The 26,966-nt window shown below is 37.5% G+C and overlaps 3 protein-coding genes across 7 annotated transcripts; 2 read left to right on the forward strand and 1 right to left on the reverse strand.

Moving 5' to 3' along the window:
* The first annotated feature begins 194 nt into the window (after window positions 1–194).
* On the forward strand, window positions 195–7,621 carry LOC103452960 (probable RNA-dependent RNA polymerase 5). Its single transcript, XM_029087638.2, has 20 exons — window positions 195–937; window positions 1,239–1,358; window positions 1,455–1,607; window positions 1,720–1,810; window positions 1,923–2,052; window positions 2,292–2,366; window positions 2,492–2,672; window positions 3,023–3,221; window positions 3,320–3,410; window positions 3,536–3,673; window positions 3,769–3,840; window positions 4,035–4,141; window positions 4,265–4,413; window positions 4,565–4,790; window positions 5,304–5,529; window positions 5,664–5,812; window positions 6,266–6,422; window positions 6,701–6,839; window positions 6,935–7,104; window positions 7,194–7,621. Exons 1-20 carry the CDS (start codon window positions 415–417, stop codon window positions 7,425–7,427), a joined length of 3,330 nt encoding a protein of 1,109 aa, XP_028943471.2. The 5' UTR covers window positions 195–414; the 3' UTR covers window positions 7,428–7,621.
* Window positions 7,622–9,119: 1,498 nt separating this feature from the next.
* LOC103406921 (uncharacterized) lies at window positions 9,120–13,895 on the forward strand. Of its 5 annotated transcripts, none has more exons than XM_029087626.2 (6): window positions 9,120–9,985; window positions 10,266–10,388; window positions 10,617–10,714; window positions 12,302–12,364; window positions 12,521–12,772; window positions 12,861–13,895. In XM_029087626.2, exons 1-6 carry the CDS (start codon window positions 9,448–9,450, stop codon window positions 13,794–13,796), a joined length of 2,010 nt encoding a protein of 669 aa, XP_028943459.1. In that variant the 5' UTR covers window positions 9,120–9,447; the 3' UTR covers window positions 13,797–13,895. The 5 variants fall into 5 exon arrangements, with proteins under 5 accessions (XP_028943459.1, XP_070662674.1, XP_028943462.1 ...); XM_070806573.1 differs by having other exon boundaries at window positions 12,521–12,751; XM_029087629.2 differs by having other exon boundaries at window positions 12,524–12,772.
* A 10,340-nt stretch (window positions 13,896–24,235) lies between these two features.
* Window positions 24,236–25,894, reverse strand: LOC139190345 (uncharacterized). Its single transcript, XM_070810426.1, has 5 exons — window positions 25,879–25,894; window positions 25,637–25,719; window positions 25,500–25,538; window positions 25,166–25,313; window positions 24,236–24,453 (listed from the first exon to the last, which is right to left on the reverse strand). The coding sequence occupies exons 1-5, from the start codon at window positions 25,892–25,894 to the stop codon at window positions 24,236–24,238; spliced, it is 504 nt and encodes a 167-aa protein (XP_070666527.1).
* Window positions 25,895–26,966: the final 1,072 nt, after the last annotated feature.

Here is a 26,966-nt window from a genome sequence, read left to right on the forward strand (position 1 = left end):
TATATTAGGTATTAAATTTGAGTTTAAAAAGATATTAATAATTTAGTTAAAATCAAATGAGTGCAAAAAGTTCGATGTAGAAATAGATTAGATTGATTTATATAAAATTTCTCAAAACTATTTTACCGAGAATGATTAATTAATAAAACTAAGAGCGGGCCAGTGTCACCCAGTTAGGGACACGTCGTGTGAATAAGCACAAGAAGAAACGGCATGAAGAAGTAACAGTATAAAGTAGCAGCTCCACTTAAACCACCATCTCCGAAATCAACTGGATTTTGTCACCAAACTTCCCTCCCTGCAATTATTTAATTTCACACACACTCAACGCTGAACTCAAAAAGCTCCAGTCTTTTGAGACTTCTTCCTTCCTTCCTTGCTTCCTTCCTTCCCAGTTGACTACAAAGTTAATCAATGTATCATCCGCCTAATTACGGTCCCAGCAACTCCAAACGCAGTTACACAGAGATTGAGGGTGTTGATTTCGATGACCCCGTCTTCTCAAATCCCGACCTTTTCCCTCTCAGCTACTCTCACCGCCCCGCTACCGCCGCCATTGGCATTTCCCCACCACACCCAGCAACCGCGGCCACTCCCCGAGACGATTGCCCACAACCGCAACTGCACGTGCCTCTGCCTCCGCGGGTGCAGCAAAAACTGAACAGTATATGTGGGGAGAAACAGCAGCCGCTGCCGGACGCCGAGTTGAGAAGGAAGCTGGGATTGCTGGGGGAGGAGAAGGCACTGGAACTCCTTGGTGACATTAACAACATCAGCACCCTCAGTGGATGCATTTGGTTCTTGCTCCACCATGAAAAGTACCAATGTACCCCTCATCCTCCTTCTCCTTCCCCTTCCCCTTCCAAGTCTGGCCCTGCTGCTTCTCCGCTTCTTCACAGCCCGTCTCCTGCTTCTCAAATCACTCCTGGTCGTCAAGGTCAGATTTTTACTTCATTGGTTGTTTTGTTTTTGGTTGATCAGTGATGGGTTTTCTTTGCTGATTATTTTTATATCCGATTTCTGCTATTTCTGTCGAAGAATGCGAGAATCCCACGTGGGAAAATTGCCGGTTGATAAAATGAATTACAATGTATAAAGAATGGTTTCACTTCTAATAATGCCGATGACCCTTTATAATAATTCTCTTGTTTGTTGGTTGGGACAATGTTGGTGTGATTAGTAGTGGACCGTTAGTCCGTCCCATTGAAATCTTGACACTTTCGTTATGTGAGTTGCAGGGAGTACTAGTGGAGGACAGATGCAATTGCATACCTATTTCGCTGCAGCTCCTTCAAAATCTGTACGCGCATCTCTTTTTCAAGGCCCATCATCTGCTCCTATCACTCCTGTTCGTCAAGGTGAGGTTTTCGCGTTGAGTTTTTCTTTCATGGGTTGTGTCATTTCTGGTTGTTTTTCTTTTAACCCATATTTTGTCTCGATTATGTGAGTTACAGAGCAACCTGCAGATCGTGGAGGAAGAGAGAGGCCATTGTATTCCTCCTATCCCTCGGATTCTCCTTCGAAAGCTGCCCGTACTTCTCTCTTTCAAGGCCCGTCTTCTGCTTCTACTTCTAAGTCTTCTCTCACTCCGGTTCGACTCTTTCAAGGTCAGATATTTTGCACTTTCTCTGTTTCATGATTTTCATTCATCGTGATCAACTGTTTGTTTGTGATAGCTATCTATTTTTGGAGCTCTCACTAATCAGTCCTTGGTTGTAGACCAACCAAGACACGATGGGCAGGCACAATTAGAAGCTCTAGGCGAACTTGAATTCAGGAGACAGTTTCTGATATTAAATTACGCCGGAGGGTATGCGAAAGTTGGACTGTGGCTTATTTGGTTCTACTTCTGAATTTCCTCTTGATTAAACCGTTTACTTGCCTGCTTTTAGGTGTCTTTACTTACGTATCTATTTTTTTAGAATGAAGTTAGAAGATGTTCTAGCACCAGAGACTATTAGAAGTTGGAAAGATATGCCGATGCAGCAGTTTGAGAACACAATTTGGGAAACTTTGGGTAGGAAATATGCTCGCAAGGAAAACCGACAATGCGTGAGTATCACTCTCAAAGCTGGTTTATGTTTAAATTAGTGAATTACCATAATCTTTGCTGGTTGGTTTTCACTCTTGGCCTACTTTTTATTGAAGTTCCTGTAAAGAAAATTGGACTTTTAACGCTGTTCACTGCCACTGGCTTCTTTAGTACTGGCATCAGCCAATCTTATATCCATTACTTTTAGTATTTATGCCTAATGCCCTAATGTCCCTTTCATGTTTTCGGTGGGATGTAGACTTTGGATTGGGAGTCTGGAAAATCATACGTCTACCATTGTGAAGTCGCTGTGGATGGGAGCTACAATTTTAAGGTTTTTACTCCTACCCCCAGTATAAATGTGATCGCCCACAAACATGTGTCTCCATGCTTGCATATGGGTAATCTGTTTGTAGTTCCTTCTTGACGTCGAATACCTGATATATTGTTATTTTTCAGGGCCCCTATCTACACACCGCAAAAAGAACTCTCCTACAGAAAGTTTTAGGAGACGACAGCATTTTAGTGGTGAAATTTGCCGATGTGAAGGATACCAGGAAGCAGAGGGACCTTTATGCTGACTATAGCAAGGTCGCTAGAGAAGGGATTCTTGTTGGTTTGCGCCGATATTGTTTCTTTGGTATGTCTTTAATGCCTTCTTATGTGAAATTTGAATTCACAATTTTGAAGATGTTTTACTTCCTTAACCACTTTGATCTTATTCTTTCTCGTGCTTTTCTTGATTGGCTCAAAAGTATAGTTTATCATGTTACTTCACGTACTGGAAGTAGGACGAGAATGATGACATGGTTTAAACTTGGGATTCTATATTTTTGAAACTGATTTTTATGTTATTTAGACCATTTATCACTGGTGAACTTTTAACGTGTATTCGACAGTTGAACCTGTTGTGTTCATTTCATTCAGTTATTGAGAATTCTAGTACGATTGATCATTATTTCTGTCTTTCTTAATATGGTTATGAATCAGTGTTCAAAGATGGTGGCAATAAAGAAAAGAAAAAAAGCCCGACTTCATCACCTGTGAAGTGTTACTTTATCCGTGTGGACTCTAGTGCCGCGATTGACAGGGGAGAAGATTATAAAATATCTAATAAAACGATTCATGAAGCAAGATGCATTTTCATGCATCCACATACTGTGTCCACCGTGAGCAACTACATGATTAGGTATGTCGTTGTCTATAACACAAAAAGTTTCTTTTTTGATGTTGTATGGAAGCATTTTTCCTTAAGGTTCTAAGCTATCACCTTTCTCGGGGATTCAGGTTTTCACTCATTTTGTCTAAGACAGAGAGCTTAGAAGTAAAAGATTGGTCTCTTGTGAGGGTTGATGACATTGATGATGAGTATTGTCTGGTACGATCCTCAAACTATCTTTTCCAGTAAATCTTGCCATTCCAAATTATATTTAGATATCCTTTTCTTTTGTTTAATCTTACCATGCAGTTTATTTTTTATTTTTTGTTTTCAATAAACTGCAGGATGCATACGATAATCGTATCTATAGAGACGGCAAGCCTCTTATACATTCAGATGGAACTGGATTCATATCTGAGGATTTGGCGTCACTTTGTCCGAAAGAATTACTGAAAAAAGAGTTCAGCAATGAATACTTTGAGGTTTGTGATTCTATATTTTAGGTAAATTGGAGATTTTGAATTAAGTTCGCTCAATATATTCTCATTTCCTTTGTGCTTTTGTTTTCCCCCTGTAGCCTTTGCTCATGCAGATCCGACTTTTCTACAAGGGCCGTGCTGTGAAGGGAACCTTTCTGGTCAATAAAAAAGTATGATTTCTTTCATTTACTTATGGAAATGCCCTCATCATTACTGAAGTAAATTGAAATAATACAACCCCAATTACAGGTTCAGGCATTATAATGAAAACTTTAGAGAATAGTTCTGATTAACATTGTTTTCTTCATTATCTAAATTTCTGACGTCCTATACTATTTACAATCTTCTATGTCCAACGTTGTAGCTACCACAAAAAACGATCCAGATTCGACCATCAATGATTAAAGTTGAGACAGATCGACAGATGCTGGATGGTCAAACAGTGAATTCGTTGGAGATAGTTGGAGTAAGGTACACCCATTATCTAGCATGTATGTTTGCCAAGTTTGTATTGCTCCCCCTGCAGTTGAGAATTTCAGATGCAGAGCAAATTATTGAAGGCATAGATTTTAAGTTGACGTTTTCATCTTCCAGTACAAAGCCTAGGAATACAAAATTTTCGAGGAATTTAATAGCCCTTCTATGCCATGGAGGGGTGCCGAAAGATTATTTCATGGAGTTACTGATGAAAGATCTGGAAAATACTCATGGTGTTTTCTGCAATAGGCGTGCAGCAGCCAAACGTAAGCTGATATTTCTTTCTTTTCAAATGGCTGCCAAATTCTTGTTTTGATACATGTCCATGGATTAAATAACATTCTATCAAATTTATTTTTCCTTTCACTATTTCTAGTTCCTTGATGGGTTTCGTTCCTTCATCTTCTGTATTTGCAGTTGCCTTTAGCTACGGCGGGATGGATGATGACTACAACACGTTTAAGATGATCTCTTCTGATATTCCTCTAGAAGAATCATATTTGCAACATCGTTTGTCATTCCTGAAGAAAGAGGAAAATATCAGTCTTAAAAGAGGGAAAATTTCTAGTCCTCAGAGTTACATGTTGATGGGGACTACTGATCCAACAGGGATTCTGGAAAAGGATCAAGTTTGCGTTCTTCTGTATGTACAATTTCTGGCAATTTTTAATCCTTTCCTGTTACACAAAATTCATTAAATAATTTCATGAAATTAGCTATAAAATACAATCGCTTGATTACATGTTGTACGATAGAATCATAGAAGGAATGAATTAATCTGCAACGGCAATATTTGAAGTTTGGTAAAATGTTTATCCGAACAACTGAGACGTACAATCTTTGATCTATGTTATAAGATGGTATTATATGGTTATGCTGTACAAGTTTTCGTAGTTTCTTGCTTTAGGAGTTATAGTTGCACTAATGTATTATGTATATTATGTTTCTACGGATTATGAGCTAAATTTTCCGTGTAGAACTGTTTTTAGTATGTGTTATAATATGGTATTAGTTATTTGGATTGTTTTCTTGTTCCATTTGTTCTAAAGGTGTTACTCTACATTGTTGCTTTCTCGATCCATGCGGATCTTAATGTCAATAGATATGGTTCACTTATCGTTTGAAGGTCTAATTTTCGGCCCAATGACATTTGCAGTGACAGCGGGCCAATTCAAGGAGAGGTGCTAGTGTACCGGCATCCAGGTTTACATTTTGGTGATGTTCATGTTTTGAAGGCCACCTACGTGGATGAGTTGAAAGAATTTGTTGGAAATAGTGGCTTTGCTATATTCTTCTCTCGCAAAGGTTCGCGTTCAGTAGCTGATGAAATGGGTGGTGGAGATTTTGATGGCGATCTATATTGGGTCTCAAGAAACCCTCGGGTTGGCATTTACGCATGATTACTTTGTCATTATTTTGAAACTTCAACATGCACAGACCATCTAGAACTACTTAACCAGTTTATGAATGGAATGGAAATAATTTTGTTCATCATTAATTCTTGGAATTATTTCAGCTTTTAGAATGTTTCAAACAAGGTGAACCTTGGATCGATACTTCATCAACGCCCAAAGCTGCCACCACCTTACCACCAAGTGCGCTTTTGCCCGATCATATAGAGGATGCGCTCTTTAAACAATTCTTGACAACTAGGTTTGAACCGAGGTATGGTGAATCTGTATTAGACCCATTTCGGTTGAATTACATTGAAATTCTGGTTTTATTTAGGTTCCAAATGTGTTGCAGTTACTATTTTCTCGATGGTTAATGCTCTTAGCTTAAGTAGAACCTTTTGATATCGTTTTGAATGCTTTAAGGTAGCATAGTTCAGTAATTCTACTGGCAAAAGGAAACTTTAAATTAGAATTTTCCTTATTAACGTTTAGTACGTTCTTGACCTTTACAAAGTATCAAGTAATTGTTGGACCTCGTTTTAATTTGGTTTCCATTCTTCTCGATATGATATCAGATGGTAGATCTCCCTATTTGTTGAGACTGAGACGGAACTCTCTGGCTATGGTTCATGCTTATTTGTATTAAATTTGTTTATAAATCGAACATTTCATCCACAGCAAGTCTTATGTTTCTGGTGCTCAAAATAATTTCTGTTTTTTTCAGTTTTGCGATGGGTATGGCTTCTGACTACTGGTTGGCTTATATGGATGAATTTTTGACCCTGGGAGATGGTCATGAGAAAACCCTTACGAAGGCAAAAATGCTGCGGTTGATTGATTTATACTACGATGCTTTGGATGCTCCAAAAAAATGTCGAAAGGTTAGTTCTGTTCTTTTGTGCTTCAGTCATGTTATTGAATGATATCAATATGACTTTATTATTATCTTACTTTCTCTCCTGGATGTTATACAAATGGAACTTTTGTCCATCTTCGATTACCCTTTGATTCGATTGCATATGGTGCAAGAACATTCTCACCCTCTTGCTGTTTTAAGTTCATGCATTGGAATGGGAACTCAGTAGCTAGTGTTTGGTTATTTTCTGTTTGTGTATGATCTCCGATGATTTAAAACTTGAATTTCACGTCTGAGTAACAGGTCGAAATCCCCAATGATTTGAAACCGCGGTCATTCCCTCATTACATGGATAAGCCCAACTCCTACAAATCAACTTCCATTTTGGGATCAATTTACGACGCAGTGGAGGAATATCAACCGGAAGACACTTCTGACAAAGGTGATGAAATGTTTTAATATTAGCTAGTCATATTACATACGTTGCTATCCATAGAAAAACAAGAGTTTTGACTTTGCTCTTGTGCCCTTATGCAGTAGTGGAAAAACTTCCGTGTTTTGATGTTGAAGAACTCCCCGAGCCGTGCTTGAAGAAGTGGTACAAACTCTACGAGCAGTACAGGAGTGAAATGAACCGTGTCTTGCAATACGATGACAAAGAGGGCAAGAATCAAGCTGCTGATAAGATCATAAGACGGTATAAAGAGGTAAGATTAATGAACAAACATTTCGGGACTTGTCATATGTTCCGGTGCCTGTTCTGCTCTCACTGGTTTGTCTCAAATTATTTTTGCAGATTCTGTATGGCTGTGAGGACTTCGAGAAGAGCACGAGGCCCTTGGATGAAATATTCAACGAGGCACTCGCCATATATCGTTTCGCATATGACTACGCTTGGAAAGTAAACGATATAGGGAAATGTGGGCTTGCATGGAGAGTTGCAGGTTCAGCTCTCTGTAAGTATTACAAGACCAAACACGAGGACCGCACGTTTGAAGTCTCGTTCTCTGTTCTCAAGGATATCCTCTAATGAAAGGGGTACGGGGGCTCAAGTTCCTCGGCTGAAATATTCATCCGAGGACCGAGGCACCCCCTCTATGTATCGTCTGTGTATAACTTGTGAACGTGCTTGGAGGCAAGACGTGTGCAAGTAAATGCTGTATTAATAATGCAATGTAACATTATTCATGACTATATATGAAAAAGCAAAAATCATTTCCCAAATATTTGATTATCAATCAGTTAATTTAATAACATAAGAGTCGAAAATTGTGAAAAGGCAATAAAATTCTGTTGGAATGAAGGAACAAATCTTTAAGAAAGTGATTTTTGCACTACTTTTACGAGTGGTGGATTGTTCCGGTAATTAGGGCAAGTGAAAAGAGACATGCAAAAATTGAAATTTCAATTTAAACACAATGACAATATGATAGTCATTTGAAAAATATTTGTAGTATGTCATTGTCAAAGTAGAAAAGACGCAAAAGTCCTGAGAAATATTTTTACTCGTCATCATATTAATTGTTTTTGGATAAGTTTAATTTAATTTTTCTACTACAAAATCTCAAACTCTGCCGTCACCAATGAAAGTGTTTGCCATGTTTGGTAAGCTTCTGAAAAAAATCCAACAGTTGACTACTGTGTCCCTGACACTTAGCAAGGCAGCAGATCCCAATAATAATATTATTTGGATTCTTCCATATCATAAATGCTATCTCAAAGAGGAATCTTTGTAAATTTTATATTTTAACGTTAATTTTTGTTAAATATTATAAATATTGTGTAAAGGGTAATACAATGGGACTAAATTTGTAAACAAAATTTTATAAAATAAATGAAATGAAAATTGATGATTAGATTATTACTTAAATATTGATATACGTGCTCAATATATTAATAACACATCATTTAATTTACAAATTTAGTCTCTTTTAGTATTATCTATGTAAAAAATATAAGATGTAAAAGTTTATAAAAAATGTCAATTTGAGAGAATTTCGATAATATTTCTTTTATTATATTATTTATTGGTGCTTGAAAAGTCTTTTTTATTGAAAATTCCATCTGCATCATTATACAGAATCTTAAGCTGCACATGGAGATGGAGGTAAAGTTGTTCAACAATTTACACATAAAGCAGATTTACTGTTACGAATCAGGCATAAAAGAATTTATACAAAATATTATATAATTAAACCGAACACAACGATGATGACCTCGTGGTTTACGTACCATGTAAAAAATATAAAATAGAGGTTTTCATTAATTTTCGTATATTAAAACGTGATTTATGGTTTGAAATTGAGTCAGATTGGTTAAAAATTAAAGAAAATTAATGAAAAATATTTGAAAACTTTGACTTTTAACGAAAATGACAAAATAAAAGATAAAATTAATAGTACCATAATTGACTTAAAATATGATTTTTCTTTAAAATGAACAGTATAGGGAACTTTTCGTTAAAGTTCTCTAAAAATTAAAGGAAAACTAATGAAAATGGCTTGAAAACTTTGAGTTTTAACGATAAGGACAAAATAAAGGATAAAGTGAATAGTATTATGATTCACTTTTTAGTGTAAAAATGTAATTTTTCGTTAAAGTAAACAGTACCGTGAACTTTTCGTTAAAACCCTAAAAAATTAATGGACCAGTGGACCATGCATAAAAGAGCCCTAAAGGAAAAAGAAAAGAGCTGAAAAAGGATGATATACTTGGTGACTAAGGTACTGTAACTTCTCGAGGAAGGATGAAGAACCACTTTACCTTGTCGCGCATGGTTCAGCTTGGAGTCTTGGTCCAATCCAAAGTCTCTGTACACAGAAAAATTGGTCCGGTTCATCCCAAGATCAAAAAAGTGTAAATATAAACTTGGTCTGGTTCACATGGCAGAGGGACGTCATGTGAATTCAGATCACATGAAGAAGAAGAAATGGAATGGAAAAAGGAATAGTACGTAGTAGCTCCTTTTAAACACCCGGTTTGAAATCAACTGGATTTTGTCAGCAAACTTCCTTCCTTTCTTCCTTCCCAGTTAATTACAAAGTTAACTAATGGATCATCCGCATAATTACGGTTCCAGCAACTCCAAACGCAGTTACACAGAGATTGCGGATGTTGGTTTCGATGAACCTGTTTTGTCAAATCCCGACCCTTCCTCTCTCAGTTACTCTCAACTCCCCACCTCCGCCATTGGAACTTTTTCCCAGCCACGCTCAGCAGCGGCGGCCACGGCCGGAGACGATTGCCCAGAACCGCAAGTCCATGTGCCTCTGCCCCTGCCGGTGGAGCAAAAACTGAACGCCATTTGTGAGGAGAAAAAGCAGCCGCAGCCGGGCGCTGATTTGAGAAGGAGGCTGGGTTTGCTGGGGGAGGAGAAGGCACTCGAACTCCTCGGCAAAATTTCCAATACTAAAAAAAAGATCAAAAACCTCAGTGGATACATCTGGTTCTTGCTGCGCGAAAAGTACCAATGTGCCCCTTGTTCTCGTTCTCCTTCCCCTTCCCCTTCCCCTTCCAAGTCTGGCCCTGCTGCTTCTCCGCTTCTTCACAGCCCGTCTTCTGCTTCCCAAATCCGTCCTGGTCGTCAAGGTCAGATTTTTACTTCATGGGTTGTTTTGTTTTGGTTGATCGGGTTTTCTTAGCTGATTATTTTTAAAAGCGATTTCTGCTATTCTCTCGAAGAATGCAAGAATCCTACGGAAAACTATCAATTGATTAAATGAATTAAAATATATAAAGAAAGGTTTCACTTCTAATATATAGATGTAAACTAGGACAATATCGATGTGATTAGTAGTGAACCGTTGATTAGTAATGGACCGTTAATCCGTCTCTTTGAAACTTGGCACTTTGGCTATGTGAGTTGCAGGGAGTACTAGTGGAGGACAGAAGCAATTACATTCCTATTTCCCTGCATCACGTTCGAAATCTGCACGTACATCCCTTTTTCGAGGCCCATCATCTGCTCTTCCTATCAGTCCTGTTCATGAAGGTCAGATTTTCGTTCATGGATCGCGTCATTTCTGATTGTTTTTCTTTTACGATTGCTTTTTACTCCTATCCCTCGAATTCTCCTTCGAAAGATGCCCGTACTTTTCTTTTTCAAGGCCCGTCTTCTGCTCCTCCTCCTACTTCTATCACTCCGGTTCAACTTTTTCAAGGTCAGATATGTTGCACTTTCTCTGTTTCATGATTTTCTTTCATTGTGATCAACTGACAGGAGATACCACAGACAATCGATACTACTTGCAATGTAGCAGAGATTTAAACGTAAATGCAGCTACAAAGGAGTCAAATTACAAAAGTAAATTGGACAAGGTAGGTTGCAGAGGTTTAAAGTCTTTTTGTGTTATGAGTTGAGTGTCATTGTCTTCTGCCTTTCTGCTAGCTTATATAGAACAAATTTGCCCTTTAGTTCTAACATCTTCCTTTCGAAGTAATTCTCTCTCCTCCTAGTAGTTGATGTGACTACTAACAAGAGATTGAGCCTCGAACAGGGCTAATGTTACTCCATTTAAATGTAATTAAGCAATTTAATTTAGGCTTAATTATAAAAAACCTTTAACCTTCGGCTTGTCGGGAAGGGGGTTATCACCATTAAGTGACCGTTATTAGCATAAACTTTTCCTCTAATCCACTAGCTCTAACGGGCAAATTTTTAAGGATATAAAAGGGAACACGCTATCAATTTTCACTTCACCTTCAGTTTCCAGAAAACTTTAAGTCTTCGAAAGATCGATAATATCATCTTCCGAAAACTGAATTCAACTATCCGTTCCAGAAAATTTCAAACTCTCAATCAATTCTTCCATGTCGACTTCAACAGCTTCTCGTCATGAGTCTGATGAAGGTCTTACCAGCCTTAGAACTCGATCGAACACTCTACAAAGTGCAAGGTGGTCTGAACCTTCCAGTCTACTTTCACCATGGGAATCCTACTATTTGGACCCTGTGTGGTACCAAGAAATGTCAGATGCAGTTGAGAACAATATGCCTCCAGCCACCTAGCTCTCTCATTCTCCTTATTCTAATTCGAAGGGAATTTGCCCGACCAGGTGGAGTAACGCTTCTATAGGTTTCCCGACCGCCTCTGGTCAAGAGTGGTCGAAGTGGGTTGATGCTCGAGAACCATTCTTTATAGCAAGATGGGCACTGAATGGGATTTACGACCTGAATTATGATGTCCAAATCTTCTGTGACCCTGAAGCCCGAACTGCTCAGTGCAGCCTTGCTATTCTGGAATAATGCAACCAATACTTTTGATTTCAGAATGGCTCAGCTGTTTGGTATGTGGCCATGAGGTAGGTGTATTGACGTCTCAAAGGATTAGTCGTCTCACTGGGACTTGCAGTCGAAGAAGAAGAAAAGAGAAGTTGAGGCCACTCTACCAACAGTGAAGATTAAGTATCTATCTTCAGAGTTTCAGGCTTGTGCGACCTACTACTTTGGCTTTCTCAGCTATTTTAAAAGCAAGTATGGCCCCTCGTCCTTCTCCACCAATAGAGATCAAGAGCACATGGACTTCTTGCTCTATTAGATGAATAAGTTCATGTTCCCCAACCCTTTAAAGGGTATGGAAGTTAGTGGATCCCTCTTGTTGTAGCCTTGAATCAATATGAAGATATAGCCATAAAAGATGCTAGTTCTCGGGCTCGAGCAACTTCTCCTACCTCTTCATCTTCATCAAAGATGCTCAGATAGAGGAGAACTAAGGCTAGGCTCAACACTCTTGCCTCAGAGGCTTCCTAGACTTCAACCAGAAAGAGGACTAGGCCCGATACTGGTCTCAAAATAGGTGAAGCTTCTGAGATAGTTGTAGGAAGAAGAAGAGAGCAGCCAACAAGTGATTAAGTGCTTTTTGATGAGTTGTTAGTTTATATAACTTACTGATGAATTCTAACACAGGATTGTCGGAGTTCAACCAGAAGAAAGACTAGGCCCAAGACTATAATATCTCCTTCAAAGGTGGTGAGTTTTCACCTAACTTACGAGAGAAACCACAATAAAAATGTTGTTGCTGCTATAAGTCATCCTTTAGATATTCAATTTACATTTTTCTGTGGTTCACAAATCCTAATTTTCTCTTATGCCTCTTGTCCATGGATAACTAACCGCTTGTTCTAGCAGGAACAAAAGAATCAAGTCATGAATGAACCTCTCCAAGATATCCTTTATCCTAATGAGGTTGGGAGTTCAGGAGTTCATCCCTCAGGCCCTTCTGGTGCTAATGCAGAGCCTAAGATGTCAATGGAGCCTTTCACTTTCCCTTTGCGCAACAACTCTCCTTCACCTCCTGTCGTCGAGCAATCAAAGGTTGTTTTGATAGAGGCTGAGAATGTTGAAGTGCCCGTAGAGGTAGCAAGAATTCCCGAACAGGTATATTCTTTGTCATTTATCTATTTTTACTTTTGCAGTTATCCTTTTTAACTTTACCGTGATTTTCATTGCCTCACTTCGATTTCAGGGTTCAGCAGCTCCATCTTTACCAGCCACACATGAAGAGGCCTATCTAACTATCAACCTTCCCCATACCCCATCAATTGGAGTAGTGGATATTGACGGTTCGTCAGGGGAGAAAGAGAAGGACCCTAGCTCGACAAAAGAAGCTCACAACACATATTTCCTTGTTCCTCATTCTGTGCCTGATGCTAGCAAGGAAAAGCCTAGCACACCCTCTCAGAGCAACAAGCAAAAAGAAAAGGCTTCTTCCTCATCATCCAACTTACCAGAACAGCCAACTCCTCCAGCTGTCGTTTATCCCAACATATCCCTCCCTGAGGTCTTGCTCGAACTTCAGAAACTCAAGCAAAAGGTTGACTCCCCGAGCCAGAAGCCATCAGTCCAACAAGCTCAAGATCTAAAACAATCCTTCAAACACTGGTTGGAAGGTGGTTTTGATGTCAACTTCCAACGCGACATGCTTAATCAAGCTGAGAGTACACTTGAGAAGCTGTATGAGCTTAATGAGATCACCGAAGAGCAATTCAAGACCTTTAAATCCTTCTTCCAGTTTCTAAAGCAGTTGCAGGAACAATACTTCCAAGCTGCCAAAGAGGCTGAAGATATGCAACAAATGAAACTCCAACACTCTGAGTTCTCTACTCTTTTGAAATCTTTTATTGGAGAAGGAACCGAAATTAGGGATAGTATTTCTGTAGTGGACCAACAAATTCAGCAGCTAGAGAAAGAGTTGGCCAAACTGAAAGCTGAGAAAGCTAGCTTGGCTAGTGAACTAGCTGTGAAAGTGGTTGAGGCCCGAAGTGCAAGTCAACAAGTAGATATTTTGGATGCTCAGTTGGTCAACAGCAACATCGCAGTTGAAGAACCTGAGAGGCTGGAGATTGACATGAAGACTGTGTATGCTAGGATTGTTGCCCTAGCTAAGGATGCTCAATTGTAATTTCTGTTCGTTTGTGTTTATTTTCTTTTGTTATTTCAGTTTTTGTAAAGCCACTTGCTGGCTATCAATACTTCTATTAGTAAAAGTTCGCATTTCTAATTTTTTTTTTTTTAAGTTTTGCTTCAAAATCCTTCTGTTATTCTGTTGTCGCATAAAAACTTGTGAAATAAAGATGCATTGTTTAGAGGCTTTCTTATTCACAACATCTCAATACAAATGATGAACAGGTTTTGGATGAAGTTGTTTTCTCAAACAAATTTAACTGTACTACATACTTCATAAAAAGCAAAGACAGAGAACTTTTGCCAGCTCGGGCAAAATTTGGAGGGTCACTCAAAATTTACAATGTCACTTAAGGACATAAAACTTTTGAAATGAAGTTTTAATATAGGCAATGTGGCAGATGCAATTACAGAGATATGTCAAATTTCAAAGGAATTTGGAAAAGGTAGGCTGCAGCAAGTTTTTGTATTGTGAGTTGAGTGTCCTTGTCTTCTGCGTTTCTGCTACCTTATATAGAACATATTTTCCCTTCGAAGTAATTCTCTCTTCTCCTAGTTGTTGATGTGACTACTGACAGGAGATAAAAATTTACATTGCAACTTGAGTTTTCATCCCTTCAAAACTACCAAAATGGCATCAAAAAGTGGCTTTCCTCGGTAACTGTCCAATGTGAAAGAGGGTTTTGCCGCTGGAGTAGGATTCTCTCTCCTCCTATTCTCATCCCCTTCTCTCTCCTCCTTTCACACATTGTTTTTTGTCTTATTGTCTCTATAAAAAAAACAATATAAGATGTTGACGAAGCTTAACCGTGACCGTTCAAATAGGAAGGGAGGGAAGATGAGAGAAATTAGGAGAGGAGAGAATCCTCCTTCGCCGCCCACAAAGCCTTGTGGAAAATGCTTTTAAATTCTTGAGCTTGCACACCATTCACTTTTATCAACATAAATATTCATCTGTGCATTAAGTGAAAAAGTGAGTCTGAGCCTCATAGACCCAATGTTAATTTGGGGTCCAAACGTGCCTAATGCCCTAATCTACACACCGCAAAGAGAACTCTCTTACAACAAATTTTGGGAGATGACAGCGTTTTACTGGTGAGGAGCTCTCTATCAAACCAGTTAAGCTTTCCAAAGAAGACCTAGAAGAGGAGCTCATAAAACTGTTTATGACAACTAGATTTAAACCAAGGTATACATTTGACTATGTTTTATAGCAAATTGGGTTGTATTACATTCAGTCCTGGGTATTTTATGGATCGTGAATCTCTCTTTGTTGTCGGAGTTGAGTGAGCATTCTCTAGCAATCCATTACAATTCATTCAATTATAGTTCACAAAGAATTTCTTCTGTTTCATTATGCAATGAGTGAGGCAGCTGATAGCTGGCTGGCTATGATGGATTGCTACTTGACCCTCGGAGATAGTAGCATTGATGAGAAGAACTTAGTGAAGGCAAATATACATCGTCTGGTTGATATATACTACGATGAGCTAGATGCACCAAACAAAGGTGGAAATTAAGGTAATTAGTTCTACTTTTTGTTGCTTCACATGTGTAATTGGATGTTTCTCCAGTGCTTGGTCGTACAAAGAAATGTTCCCTCTTTTGCGCAAAAATCAAAAAATATATATTGCCATCAAGTGTAGCAGTCTTCATTGGACCACAAATATCACTGTGATCAGTTCCAATGGCACTAATGCTCTCTATGCTTGACCAGTTGGAAAAAAGCTTCTGTGTTGTTTTCCCAAGTTACATCCTTCACACACTTCACTAGTTTTTTTTTTAATTTTTATTTTAGGTAGGCTAAGAACCATTTGTTGGTTCTGCAAAGTTTTCAAGCTTTGAAAGTTGAGGTGGCCTAGTCAGTTGTGCCATAGCCAAGATGACTCATTGATAGTTGCTTTCATTGCAAGATTCCCAAGAAATCTCAGCAATAAGGGAAATCTTCTGTTTTTCTTCATTTCAACTTTGGAGACATGATTTTGCAGGGTCCTGTCATCATAAATTTCAACCACATCATCACCAAAAAGAAAGAAATACCTATGTTCTATCATCTGTCCTACACTGAGTAGGTTTTCATCCACCACAAGTACCAACATCCCTTTTCTGATGTATCTTTTCCCCTTCTTAGTGTCTATAATCAGGGTTCCTTTACCAACATCATCCACTATGTTTCCATTCCCCATTTTAACTCTGCTAGTATAGGTTGTATCCAAGTCAATAAGTAGACCTGTGTGCTGTCATGTGGTTGTTGCAGCCATTGTCTATATACCACACACTCTCATTTTCTTCTATTGTTGCAACTCTACATTCAAAGAACACATTAGCCTCTTCCTCATCAACTTGGCTTGCAAATTGCACCTATTGGTTTCTTCTACCACTATTGCAATCTTTAGCCAAATGACTAAATCTTTCACATTTGTGACATTTGGGTTTACCCTTGAACCATCAAGCACCATAATGCAATTTATCACATATCTTGAAAGCCACTTTCTGTGTTCCTTCAGTGGTATTTGGTTTTGCAAGACTACCACCCTTGTTCTCCCATTTCTTATTTTTCACTTTCCATGGTTTCTTCTCTTTTTGACTGTTGCTTGACTGTCCACTAGTGTTATAGTTCTACTTACCAATAGTGAGTGATTGAAAGGCCTTATCAGTAGCTGTATAATCTACTGCATGCATTTCTAACCTTTGCTCAACTACTCTTAGTGATGCAATCACTTCTTGAACACTGATTACATATGAGTCCTTAGCTTCTTCAATAAGTGACACAATGTTATAATAGGACTTTGTTAGACTAATAAGCAGCTTTTGCACTAATCTTTGATTTGTGAGTTCTTCACCATAGTTCTTCATTTGATTCACAATATCAAACAATCCAACAAGATAGTCCTTAAGTGGTTCATTTCCCTCATCTTAATGTACTCAAATTCACATCTAAGAGAGGTAAGTTCCATTCTTCTAACCTTTTTATCACCTCTGTATTCCTCTTGAAGAATGTCCTATGCTCCTTTGGTTGTTTCTTTATTTGCAATCCTTGGAAATATGATGTCAGAGACTGCACCTTGAATAAAGGCAAAAGCTTTAGCATCCTTCGTGAGAGTTTCTTTCACAGCTGGGGTTACATATCCCTTTTCCAGCAAATCCCAAAGATCATGAGACTCAATGATGGTTCTCATCCTTATTCTCCAAAAGTCTTAGTTTTCACCTTGAAAGATTGGAGCTTTCAAGTCATTGCCTACTGTTCTAGCCATCGCTTCCAGCAAATCCCAAAGATCATGAGACTCAATGATGGTTCTCATCCTTATTCTCCAAAAGTCTTAGTTTTCACCTTGAAAGATTGGAGCTTTCAAGTCATTGCCTACTGTTCTAGCCATCGCTCCCAATGAAAAGTAGATTTCTAGGGTTTTCTTGTTGGAAATTCCCTAAAGTTCACAGATCGAACTAAGGCTCTGAGGCCATGATGGATTTAAGGTAAAACTTAAGAGAGAAAAGATGAAGAACAAAGGAATTTTCAGAGAATGTTTATAGAGAATTTTAGAGTAAGCAAATCATAGCTGCTCCTCTAGTTGATTTCATTAATACATTCATTCCTTTACATTCATCCTTATCTAGCTACAACCTCAGGTACATTGTCTTCAAATTACAACTGTGCTATTGTTCATCTAAGCCATACACCTTACCTCTAATATGAGACATACATGTGTCCAGCGTGAGATAGCTTTACACTATAGATAAGGATATTAAAAAATCTAGCCGTTAGCTTTTACAACTGAGTTGCTTAAATTAAAACAGAATATTAAGGAGGCTGAATCAGATTAACTTCCAACAATAAGTAATCTACAACTAAAAGCTAGATATGAAACCTAAAATCATGTAATTATGTATGAAGCAGAGAATAATGCAGAAAGATGACTTTCTATAGTGCTGCTAATGATAATTAATTTCTCATGAAAACAAAGAAAAGAGAAACAAAGGTATAAGACTAATTTATTGTTAGATGATATGCATCATAATAGCAGTAAACTGAAAATTAGGTAAAAATTAGTAAAAATTGAAACTTTTTTTCTGATGTAATATTCTCTTCATTTCACACATTGTTTTTTTTTCATTTCTTGGTTCCAACGATTTTATTTAGGATTTTCTTTCTCAAATTATATTTCATGATTTCTCTACGGCCTGGAAAATAATAGCCTTCCTTGATGATAAATATAGTACAAAAGCATAACCCTATGAATATCTGAAAGTAAATGAGTTGTTTTGCTTTTTAATTGGAAATCATGACGAACAAAAACCTTTCACCAGGGAGAATTGGGGGATCCTTTCCTATATTAGTTGTAATATCATTTAGACGAAATCAGTCATTTTAGTTTTCCCGACTGATACCATACCATACATACCAAGCATCAACAGCATATGCAAATTTTCACTTTGTTTCACACATCGTTTTTTTTCATTTCTTGTTTTCCAACCATTTTATTTAGGATTTTCATTTTCAATAGTTTGTTTCTAAATGTACTTGTTTTCAATTTAAGAGGGTGGTCCTATATAGACATGAGCCAGGAAGGAGGAGTTCCGGTATGCTGGGCCATTTGTGGATAAGTGAGACAGGGATGCCTACACAGAAAAGAAAGAAACAAGAGGAGCTAAGGCCATTTCCAATGGAGATGGCTTAAGGTTTAAAAGCCTAAAAATGGTCTAATTTGTCCAGAAACTCACCTCCAACCGATGACTTGGCTATAATTCTTTGGAGTCTATCAGGCCATTATTTGGCCATATGGGCATCATGTTGGCCAATTGTAGTTCCTTTCGCAGTTTCTTTTTTGGGGCCCAACTCTTCAGTTGCAATAATTGATTTAAATTCACTGACTAGATTTGAAACCATCCAACGTAGTTTAATTAATTAACCAACAAATTTAAAGTATAAACTTAATACTAATAAATTATTGAGGGGGCTATATTTAGCCCATTCGATTGGAAATAGTATATGAGTATGGTCTAACAATGTTTATGTAAAAATATTTTTTTGCAGGCTATATTTCTGGATGAGGCTACGTTTAGCACTTTTCGGTTGGAAATGGCCTAAAAGACCTATTACTGCTTACTACTGCCATGAAAAAGTATTTCATTTGTGCCTTGTCCCCAATGGGTTTTGTTTGTTGGTTGAATTGTACTTGAGGGAGGAATGAGTTATCGGTTGTCAATATCATCGAATCAATCCAGGGCAAATCTCATCCAAATTTCTAATTGCATCCTCAACCTTTTTGGCTCTAAGAATCTCAAGATTTTCGAAACTCTTAGGGGGTGTATTCAATTAGGATTGCGAGAGAGTTTCAAGGAATTAATAATTCCAGGTGTATTTAATTGGGAATTTAAAAGACTTTATAAAAGTCTTGGTGTATTCAATTGAGATTCTTAAAGACTTCTTACAATTCCCTATAAATTTAGGCGTATTCAATCATAATTTTAGAAAGTCTCTAAAAGTTTAGGTGTATTGAAAAAGAAAGTGGATTTGAACGGATTTGTGATTTGGTGGATTTTGGAGGATTTCAAGGTGATATGTATAAATACCAAAGAGCTTGGCAAATCTCCCCTCAACCCTAGAAACTTTGAGAGATTTTGAGCGTGCGGCTCTTTCCTCGAGAGACCGTCTTCTCCTCTCCAGAAACATATCAATGTAAATATATCATAATTTTATTATATGTGTCCCTGCCATATCACGTATTATTATATGTGTCCATGATATGTGTAGAACTACGTAGAAAACATTGATCACAGGTTAGACCGGTGCAGCTGTTGTTGAAGGTGAGGCCGGCCGATTTGATACCGTGGGAAGAGAAAAATCTCTTCACTGCTGCATTTTATCAAACAGTGGATCTTCATGATCAAGAACTCCAATTTTCTTGGGAATCGGATGATTGTACTTGCCCAATTTTATCTCAGAAGTTGTACAAACTAGAGGATTGACAAGAGAAAGAGAAATTTTCAAGGAGATTGCGGAAGCGCGGGATTGTTTCTTGGCGAGGATACCATGTGAGAATTGAAGAAATGCAGAAAAGAGTGCATAGAGAATTAGAGAGAGAGAGCTTGAAAGTTTCGTAAATTGTTCTTTCGTGATGAAAAGTAATTGTTTTACAAAGAGAAAAGCCACAAGTGCTGAAAGATCAAGGTACTAGACCCATGAATCAGCCCAAGAGATTTAGTAGACCGAGCACTATCTCAGTGATATGTAACGAGCGCATGAATCAGCCCAAGGGATTTAGACCGCTCAAGGCAATTGATTGTTTGCCGACTAAAAGAGACGAGTACAGGGCTTAAACTACTTTCGACCGCTCAAGATGCAGGCCAGTTATGTTACGACTTTGACAATTTAAAGGTTATGGAACCTGAGGAAGTTAAAAGCGACATATGAAGATAGAGAGGGGCAAGAGACAGAGGAATGCAGAAATTCTATATGCTCCAAATGATAACCCTTAGTTTATGGTGGTGTGTTAGCTTTGGTTCATCTGATGAGGGCTTTTGTTTGTGAGGAAACTCTCTCTCTACTTACAGATATTTTTTAATGTGACCATCACACAAGGTGGTACACCACATGTGACTATACAAATGGTGGAATATATGTGTCAAAAAGTTAATAACTTAAAAAGTAAAATTTCCCACCACTTATATAAAAACACATGTTATACCATCCGTATTCTCGTCACAATAAAAAATTTCTCATGTACTTGATCACAATGTAATAAAGCAGATTTGATTGGTATTTCTAACTTTGTCTAACAAAAGTATCTTGGTAAATAAAAATACCGAAAATAAAATATAAATTTATAAGTTGTGTCTAACCCAAGTTAATAAAAACTTGTAAGTCCCGCGTAGGGCTCATGACTTGGAAAAAACACTCTCACGCGTGCTAGTTATTATTATATGCAAGCAATATTAGTGAAGGGGGCCGGAATTTCAAATCGTGGTCTTGAGGCAAAGGTAAAAGTTCTTAACCGAAAGGCCACAAAAAATTTGTAAAAAAAATAAAATTACAGCTTTTGTTCAAGATTAAAATTAGATGAAAATCTTACACTAAAAGGCTATCATAAAACAAATGGCACAAATAAATGATAAAATGCAAAATAAGAAGGTGTGGATTAACATTGTGTTTGTCTGTTGGTTTGAGATTATGGTGTTTCTAAAAAAAGCAGCTGATTAAAAATTTGGAGCAACACAACAAATGTGTTTGCTTAAAAAAAAAAAATTCTAAAAACAGTTGTCAATGATAGTAGAAAAGTAGAAACAGAGTCTATCATACTTTTAAAAAAGGTTTTTTTTTTCAAAGAATAGTGAACAGTGCCCATTTAATGAAATTTTCAAACAATACGTATACCTCTGCATACTTTATAAAATTAAAATTTTTGCCCCTGCATTATTCTCCTTGACAATTATTATATCACATTCAATACCATATCATTTTAGTCATTTAACATATCCACATTAATTTTATATAAAAGTTTATCAAACACTCAGATACTATTTTTTTTTGTTATAAGCACTTGAAAAAAAAAGGTTTATCAAACACTCAGACATTGTTTTTATTTTATTTTTATAAGCACTTATAAAAAAAGTTTATCAAAAACTCAAGAACTTTATTTTACAACTGTTTATTCTCGAAGCACAATAGAAACAATTTTTTTTTAAAAGCACAACAATATCAAATTAGCTCTTAGTATTTCAGTCTAGTGGTATTTCTCTTCACTTGTAAGTGAGAGGTCTTAGATTTGATGTAACATCCCACATCGTCCAAGGGAGTGGATCATGTAAGCCTTATATGTATATTTCTATCTTTTCCTAGCACGAGGCCTTTTGAGAGCTCACTGGCTTCGGATTCTGTAGGAACTCCAAAGTTAAGCGAGTAACGCACGAGAGCACTTCCATGATGGGTGATCCACTGGGAAGTTCTCGCATGAGTTCCTAGAAACAAAACCGTGAGGGCGTGGTCGGAGCCCAAAGCATACAATATCGTGCTACGGTGGAGTTGAGCTCAGAAAGTGGTCTTGCCCGGGCTGGAATGTGACATTTGAATCTTGGGATTGGCGAGTTGCAACCAATTTATTCTCTAACCCCCTCAATGTAAATATATCATAATTTTATTCAAACCTATGTTTTGTATCTCTACAGTCACATTCTATTTGATTTTTTTTAACAAACGATATTTATCTACACTAAGGGGCTAGGGAGTGGGCTAGTAATAATGTGGTTCAAATTCGCCTTTGGCAAGAATCGAACAAAAGACATCTCACTTACAATGGGCTAGCAATAAGGTGGTTCACATTTTATTTGATTTATGTATTTATTATATCTTTGTATCCAACATTAGTTCCTAAAAACCACCCTTGCTTGTGAAAACCCAACTCAATTATCTAAACTTCTTTTTACACTCAATTAGTTCTTATTAATTATTAAGAAATGCAAAAATTAAAGGCGACTCTAATAAAGAACAGAACCCTAACAAAATTAATTTTTGGTTGCTACTAGAAAACCCAAACAAAAATTTGATCCACCTTTCGCCCACATCAGCATAATCCATACGCAATTATAAGGGTTTTGCATAACCATACTCCTTGAATGGTGATGAACATTGCAAACAAGGGGTGACGATGTATGATCACAATATTGCTGGTGTAGGCGGGAAAAGTTTCCACACCAAAATGTCTGGTAGAATGACACGGAACCAAAAATCTTACGCCTTGTGGGTGTTAATTAACCAAATACACTGGAAACCTTTACTCTGTAATCTGATATGATACTAGTGTAGTTCTTGTAATTGATCGTAGAAATTTTATAAATGTTGGAATAATGGGTGACATGCCTGCCAAATTAGCTATTGTGAATTGATTAGCTGAGAGTACAGGGTTGTTACTTGGTTAGTTAGTGGCTTAGCTTGCAAGTCAAGTATATAGCTTGTCAATTGTGCAATGCAGGCAATTAAGAAGAATGTTGTAATGTCTCAGTAGTATACTTAGCCAAATATTCATAACGTCTAGAATTCTCATTGAAAAGAAACCCCATCCAGATCTCAACAAATCATATATGCAAATCTCGAATACCATTCATCGCACTCCAACCATGCAAACCCTCCTTTGTAACCCTGGCGATAAGGGATTCAGCAGAAACTTTATAAACAAAGCAGTCTTCCACAACCATCCTGACTATCCTTAGTCCATTAAATGAGCCCTTAGCAAAGACAACGTCGTCCTGATCATTTACAAGCAAATTAAGACTCATTTAGTAGGGGGGTGATTTGCAACAATCACAATTAGATCAAATGGAGGTTCTGTTTGTTAGGAATGTTGGTACTACAAGATAGAGAATGCTCAAGGTAAAGTAGAAAATGGACACCAAGAATTTATGTGGTTCAGCAATTTATGCCTACGTCCACAAAACAAGGATCAATCTTCACTTTATGAAAAAGATGAGTACAACAAGAGTAGTCTTACCAAGCCAAGGACAAGGCTTGATGGATACAAGAAAGTATGACACACACTTTATATCACTCTAAACTTCACTCATAATGTGTAGTGGAACACTCTCACTCTCACTCTTGGAGTGGAACTCTAGCTTTGGACTTGATCCTTTGCTACTCACACTTGGTTCTTAATTGGTTACTTCACTACAACATCACACCCATATTTATAAGTGAGGGTTTGGCATTCTACTAGTTTCTAGTGTATTCTTCAAACCTCTAGCATAGAAAGATCTAGACTAGCCACAAAATTGTAGTTTCTAGATCTTTCCATTTGCAACCAAGGAAGCTAGTACTCTCTAGCTTCTTCCATCAACTTAATAACATGCTAGAATTGTCTAGCATGCTCTAGCCACCTCTCTTGCTTACTAGAATAATCTAGAACATTAATCATGGGTTGGACCATATACCAACAATCTCCCCCTCCAGTCCATGAGGGAGGAATTCCGATCATGACTCCAAGTTACCTGGAGTCCATCCCAGCAGCCTTAATGCAGAATTCCAACTTTGATTTTGTGACTACCAAGGATAACTTGAATGGAAGTCATCTTCACCACCGGTGAGAAAATCTTATCAAAGTCAACTCATTTCTTTTGACCAAAACCTTTGACAACCAAACAAGCCTTGTACCTTGTCATGTTGTCGTCTCTTTTCAATTTGAACACCCACTTGTTTTTCAATGCTTTTCTGCCTTTTGGAAGCTCCACCAGCTCATAGGTACCATTCTTTAATAAGGAATCCATCTCTGACTCCATTGCCTTCATCCATTTATCACTGTTGTTATGAGCTCTGGCCTCCTCATAAGTTTCGGGCTCTCCATAATTAGTCAACATGATATACTCTGATGAAGAATACTTGGTAGACGATCTTCGACTTCTGCTAGATCTTCTGACCTGATCTTCATTCTCTTGCGGGGCTGGAGGCTCCCCCTAATTAGGTTCTCCTTGAATCTGCTTTTCTTGACTAGGCTCCCCTTGATCAGCAATCTCATGGTCTGACACATCTTGATCAGGCTCCCCCTGATCAGCATTATCTGGTTCTGCAGACACTTCATTGGCAGCTACTTCAGGGATGTCATCGTGACTTTCTTCATCTGAAGCTAATGGATCAACTCCTCTGACTGCGCCATCTAGTTGTGCCTCTTTATCTGAATCCCCAATTGTTATCTTCATAAAAGACCACGTCTCTACTTCGAATAAATTTCTTCTGGTATGGGTCCCATAATCTGTAACTAAAATCTTCACCGCCATAACCAAGAAAGATGCACGGTGTAGCTTTGTAGTCTAACTTCGATCTCTGTTCTTTGGGCACATGCACAAAAGCTTTGCAACCAAACACCTTCAGATGAAAGTAAGACATATCATTACTAGTCCATACTCTCTCTGGAACATCAAGACCTAATGGTACTGATGGAGATCGGTTGATCAAATAGCAGGTTGTCCTTATAGCTTCACCCCATAACTGCTTAGATAACTTTGCAGTCCTCAGCATACACCTGACTTTCTCCATGATGGTTCGGTTCATTCTTTCAGCAACACCGTTATGTTGTGGAGTTCCAGGAACTGTCTTCTCATGACGTATGCCACGTTTCACACAATACTCTCTAAACTGGTGAGATGTGTACTCGCCACCGTTGTCGCTACGAAGGTACTTTAGAGGTTTTCCAATTTCCCTCTCCACCATGGCATGGAACTCCTGGAATGTCTGAAACACCTGGTCTTTGGATTTTAACAAATACACCCAAACCTTTCGTGAAGCATCATCAATATAAGTAACAAAATATTCATACCGTCTAGAATTCTCATTGAAAAGAAATCCCATCCAGATCTCAACAAATCATATATGCAAATCTCAAATACCATTCATCGCACTCCAACCATGCAAACCCTCCTTTGTAACCCTGGCGATAAGGGATTCAGAAGAAACTTTATAAACAAAGCAGTCTTCCACAACCATCCTGACTATCCTTAGTCCATTAAATGAGCCCTTAGCAAAGACAACGTCGTCCTGATCATTTACAAGCAAATTAAGACTCATTTAGTAGGGGGGGCGGGGGGGATTTGCAACAATCACAATTAGATCAAATGGAGGTTCTGTTAAGATCAGGTCGATATGACCATATGTTTTATACTAAAAAGATGTAGAATACAGACATCTTTATATAAAATTAAAAAAAGGAACAATAACACTTACATGAACAACAACGAAACAGCTCGTCAATTCTTGAAGGGCCTGCATCTCAAATTCCCAATTATATTTATGAAATTTAATTAAACAAATAGAAGGAAGGAATTAAACATGTTCCTAACAAAACGTGAAGCTATATGTACCTTTAGATAGGAACAATTAGGGCCTACAAGAAATGCCTTCAGTTCAGGAAATAGTTCCTGCATGCACACAAGATTATACCAAGCTGAAAATTAGAAAGTTTTTGCATATCTTCAGCATTAAAGAAAGGGGCTATAGACCTGTCTAGGCACTCCCTATGTCTCAGCTTTCACTTAGACAGAAAATAAATAACTTTAATTTGTATTTTCTTTTTTCAATAAATTGTATGAAACTTGTTACATACTTGATTGAACACTCATTATACATTATTCTCCTTGTTTTCAATATGTTTCAATACTTTATAATTTATATATAATTCTAGTTCATGTTTTCAATATGTTTTAATAATTTATAATTTATATTTTATTCTATTTTACAATTTACGTATCTCAATACAATTATATGTTTTTTTTAAGTATAAGTAGACGTTTAAATTTATATGTTATATAAAAATTAAAAATTCGCCTAGGCCCCAGCCGACGCTCGACTAGCGCTTAGTATTTTTTAGAGCTTTGGTTACACATAATGAGATAAAGGACAATTAGTGGTAATCCGATTAGGCGGTCATATGTTGTTTACTCATACGATTAGTCATTGATAGGCCTTCTACTCACTGCATTCTTCGCATCTAATGTCAGTGTCAATAGTCAAGTTTTTCATGTAGTGAGTTGGCAGACACCATAAAAAATGAAAGGAAATCTTTAAGAATTATACATACCCTCTTGATCCCATATTTTGAGCAAAGCCCGCCCACTTGAAACCCAATTTTGATGATTAAAAATAAACGCACACCCAGATATTTTATTGCCTACAATCAAATATTGTGCCCTAAAATCAGAAAAGTAAAACGAAATAGCTCAAAATCATTGTCATGTTGCTACCACAAAAGAGAAAAGAAATTATGTTTTATGAGATCAAGGAGAGATCAAACGCAATATGAAAAACTACTTCGAATCATAAAGGATCTGACGAACCTCAGGTGCTGAAACAGTACTTGTTGAAAAAAGGAAAAGAACAATCCTAGCCTGAATAAAAATAACTTCGTTCACGTGGCATCTGAGTGCCGAGATTGTCATGGAACCCTCAACCTGACCATATTTACTTTTAATAAAGAAAAAGAGAGGAGATAAAAAAGACAAATGGACAAGATCGTCCGTAAATCCCAGAGAAGCAAAATTGTGCATAATTGGAATTTAACTACTAATCAATCTGAAGTTGATTTCACAAAGATCTATAATTCATACATATTTAAAAATTCAACACAATTAAGAGCTTTAAAACAATGTCTATTAGGACTGTAGGACATAGCAAAATTTGTTTTCTGATACAACA

This window comes from Malus domestica, chromosome 02 (assembly GCF_042453785.1).
Source record: "Malus domestica chromosome 02, GDT2T_hap1".
NCBI lineage: Eukaryota > Viridiplantae > Streptophyta > Magnoliopsida > Rosales > Rosaceae > Malus > Malus domestica.

Coding starts and splice junctions, on each gene's coding strand:
- LOC103452960 (XM_029087638.2), top strand. CDS start 415: ATGTATCATCCGCCTAATTACGGTCCCAGCAACTCCAAACGCAGTTAC. Junction 3,674..3,768: donor TCAGCAATGAATACTTTGAG/GTTTGTGATTCT, acceptor TTCCCCCTGTAG/CCTTTGCTCATGCAGATCCG. Junction 4,414..4,564: donor TAGGCGTGCAGCAGCCAAAC/GTAAGCTGATAT, acceptor CTGTATTTGCAG/TTGCCTTTAGCTACGGCGGG.
- LOC103406921 (XM_029087626.2), top strand. CDS start 9,448: ATGGATCATCCGCATAATTACGGTTCCAGCAACTCCAAACGCAGTTAC. Junction 9,986..10,265: donor AATCCGTCCTGGTCGTCAAG/GTCAGATTTTTA, acceptor TGTGAGTTGCAG/GGAGTACTAGTGGAGGACAG. Junction 10,715..12,301: donor ACAAAAGTAAATTGGACAAG/GTAGGTTGCAGA, acceptor ATTCTAACACAG/GATTGTCGGAGTTCAACCAG.
- LOC139190345 (XM_070810426.1), bottom strand. Junction 25,539..25,636: donor CTAATTGTTCCTATCTAAAG/GTACATATAGCT, acceptor TTTGAGATGCAG/GCCCTTCAAGAATTGACGAG. Junction 25,314..25,499: donor GCTGTTTCGTTGTTGTTCAT/GTAAGTGTTATT, acceptor GTAAATGATCAG/GACGACGTTGTCTTTGCTAA.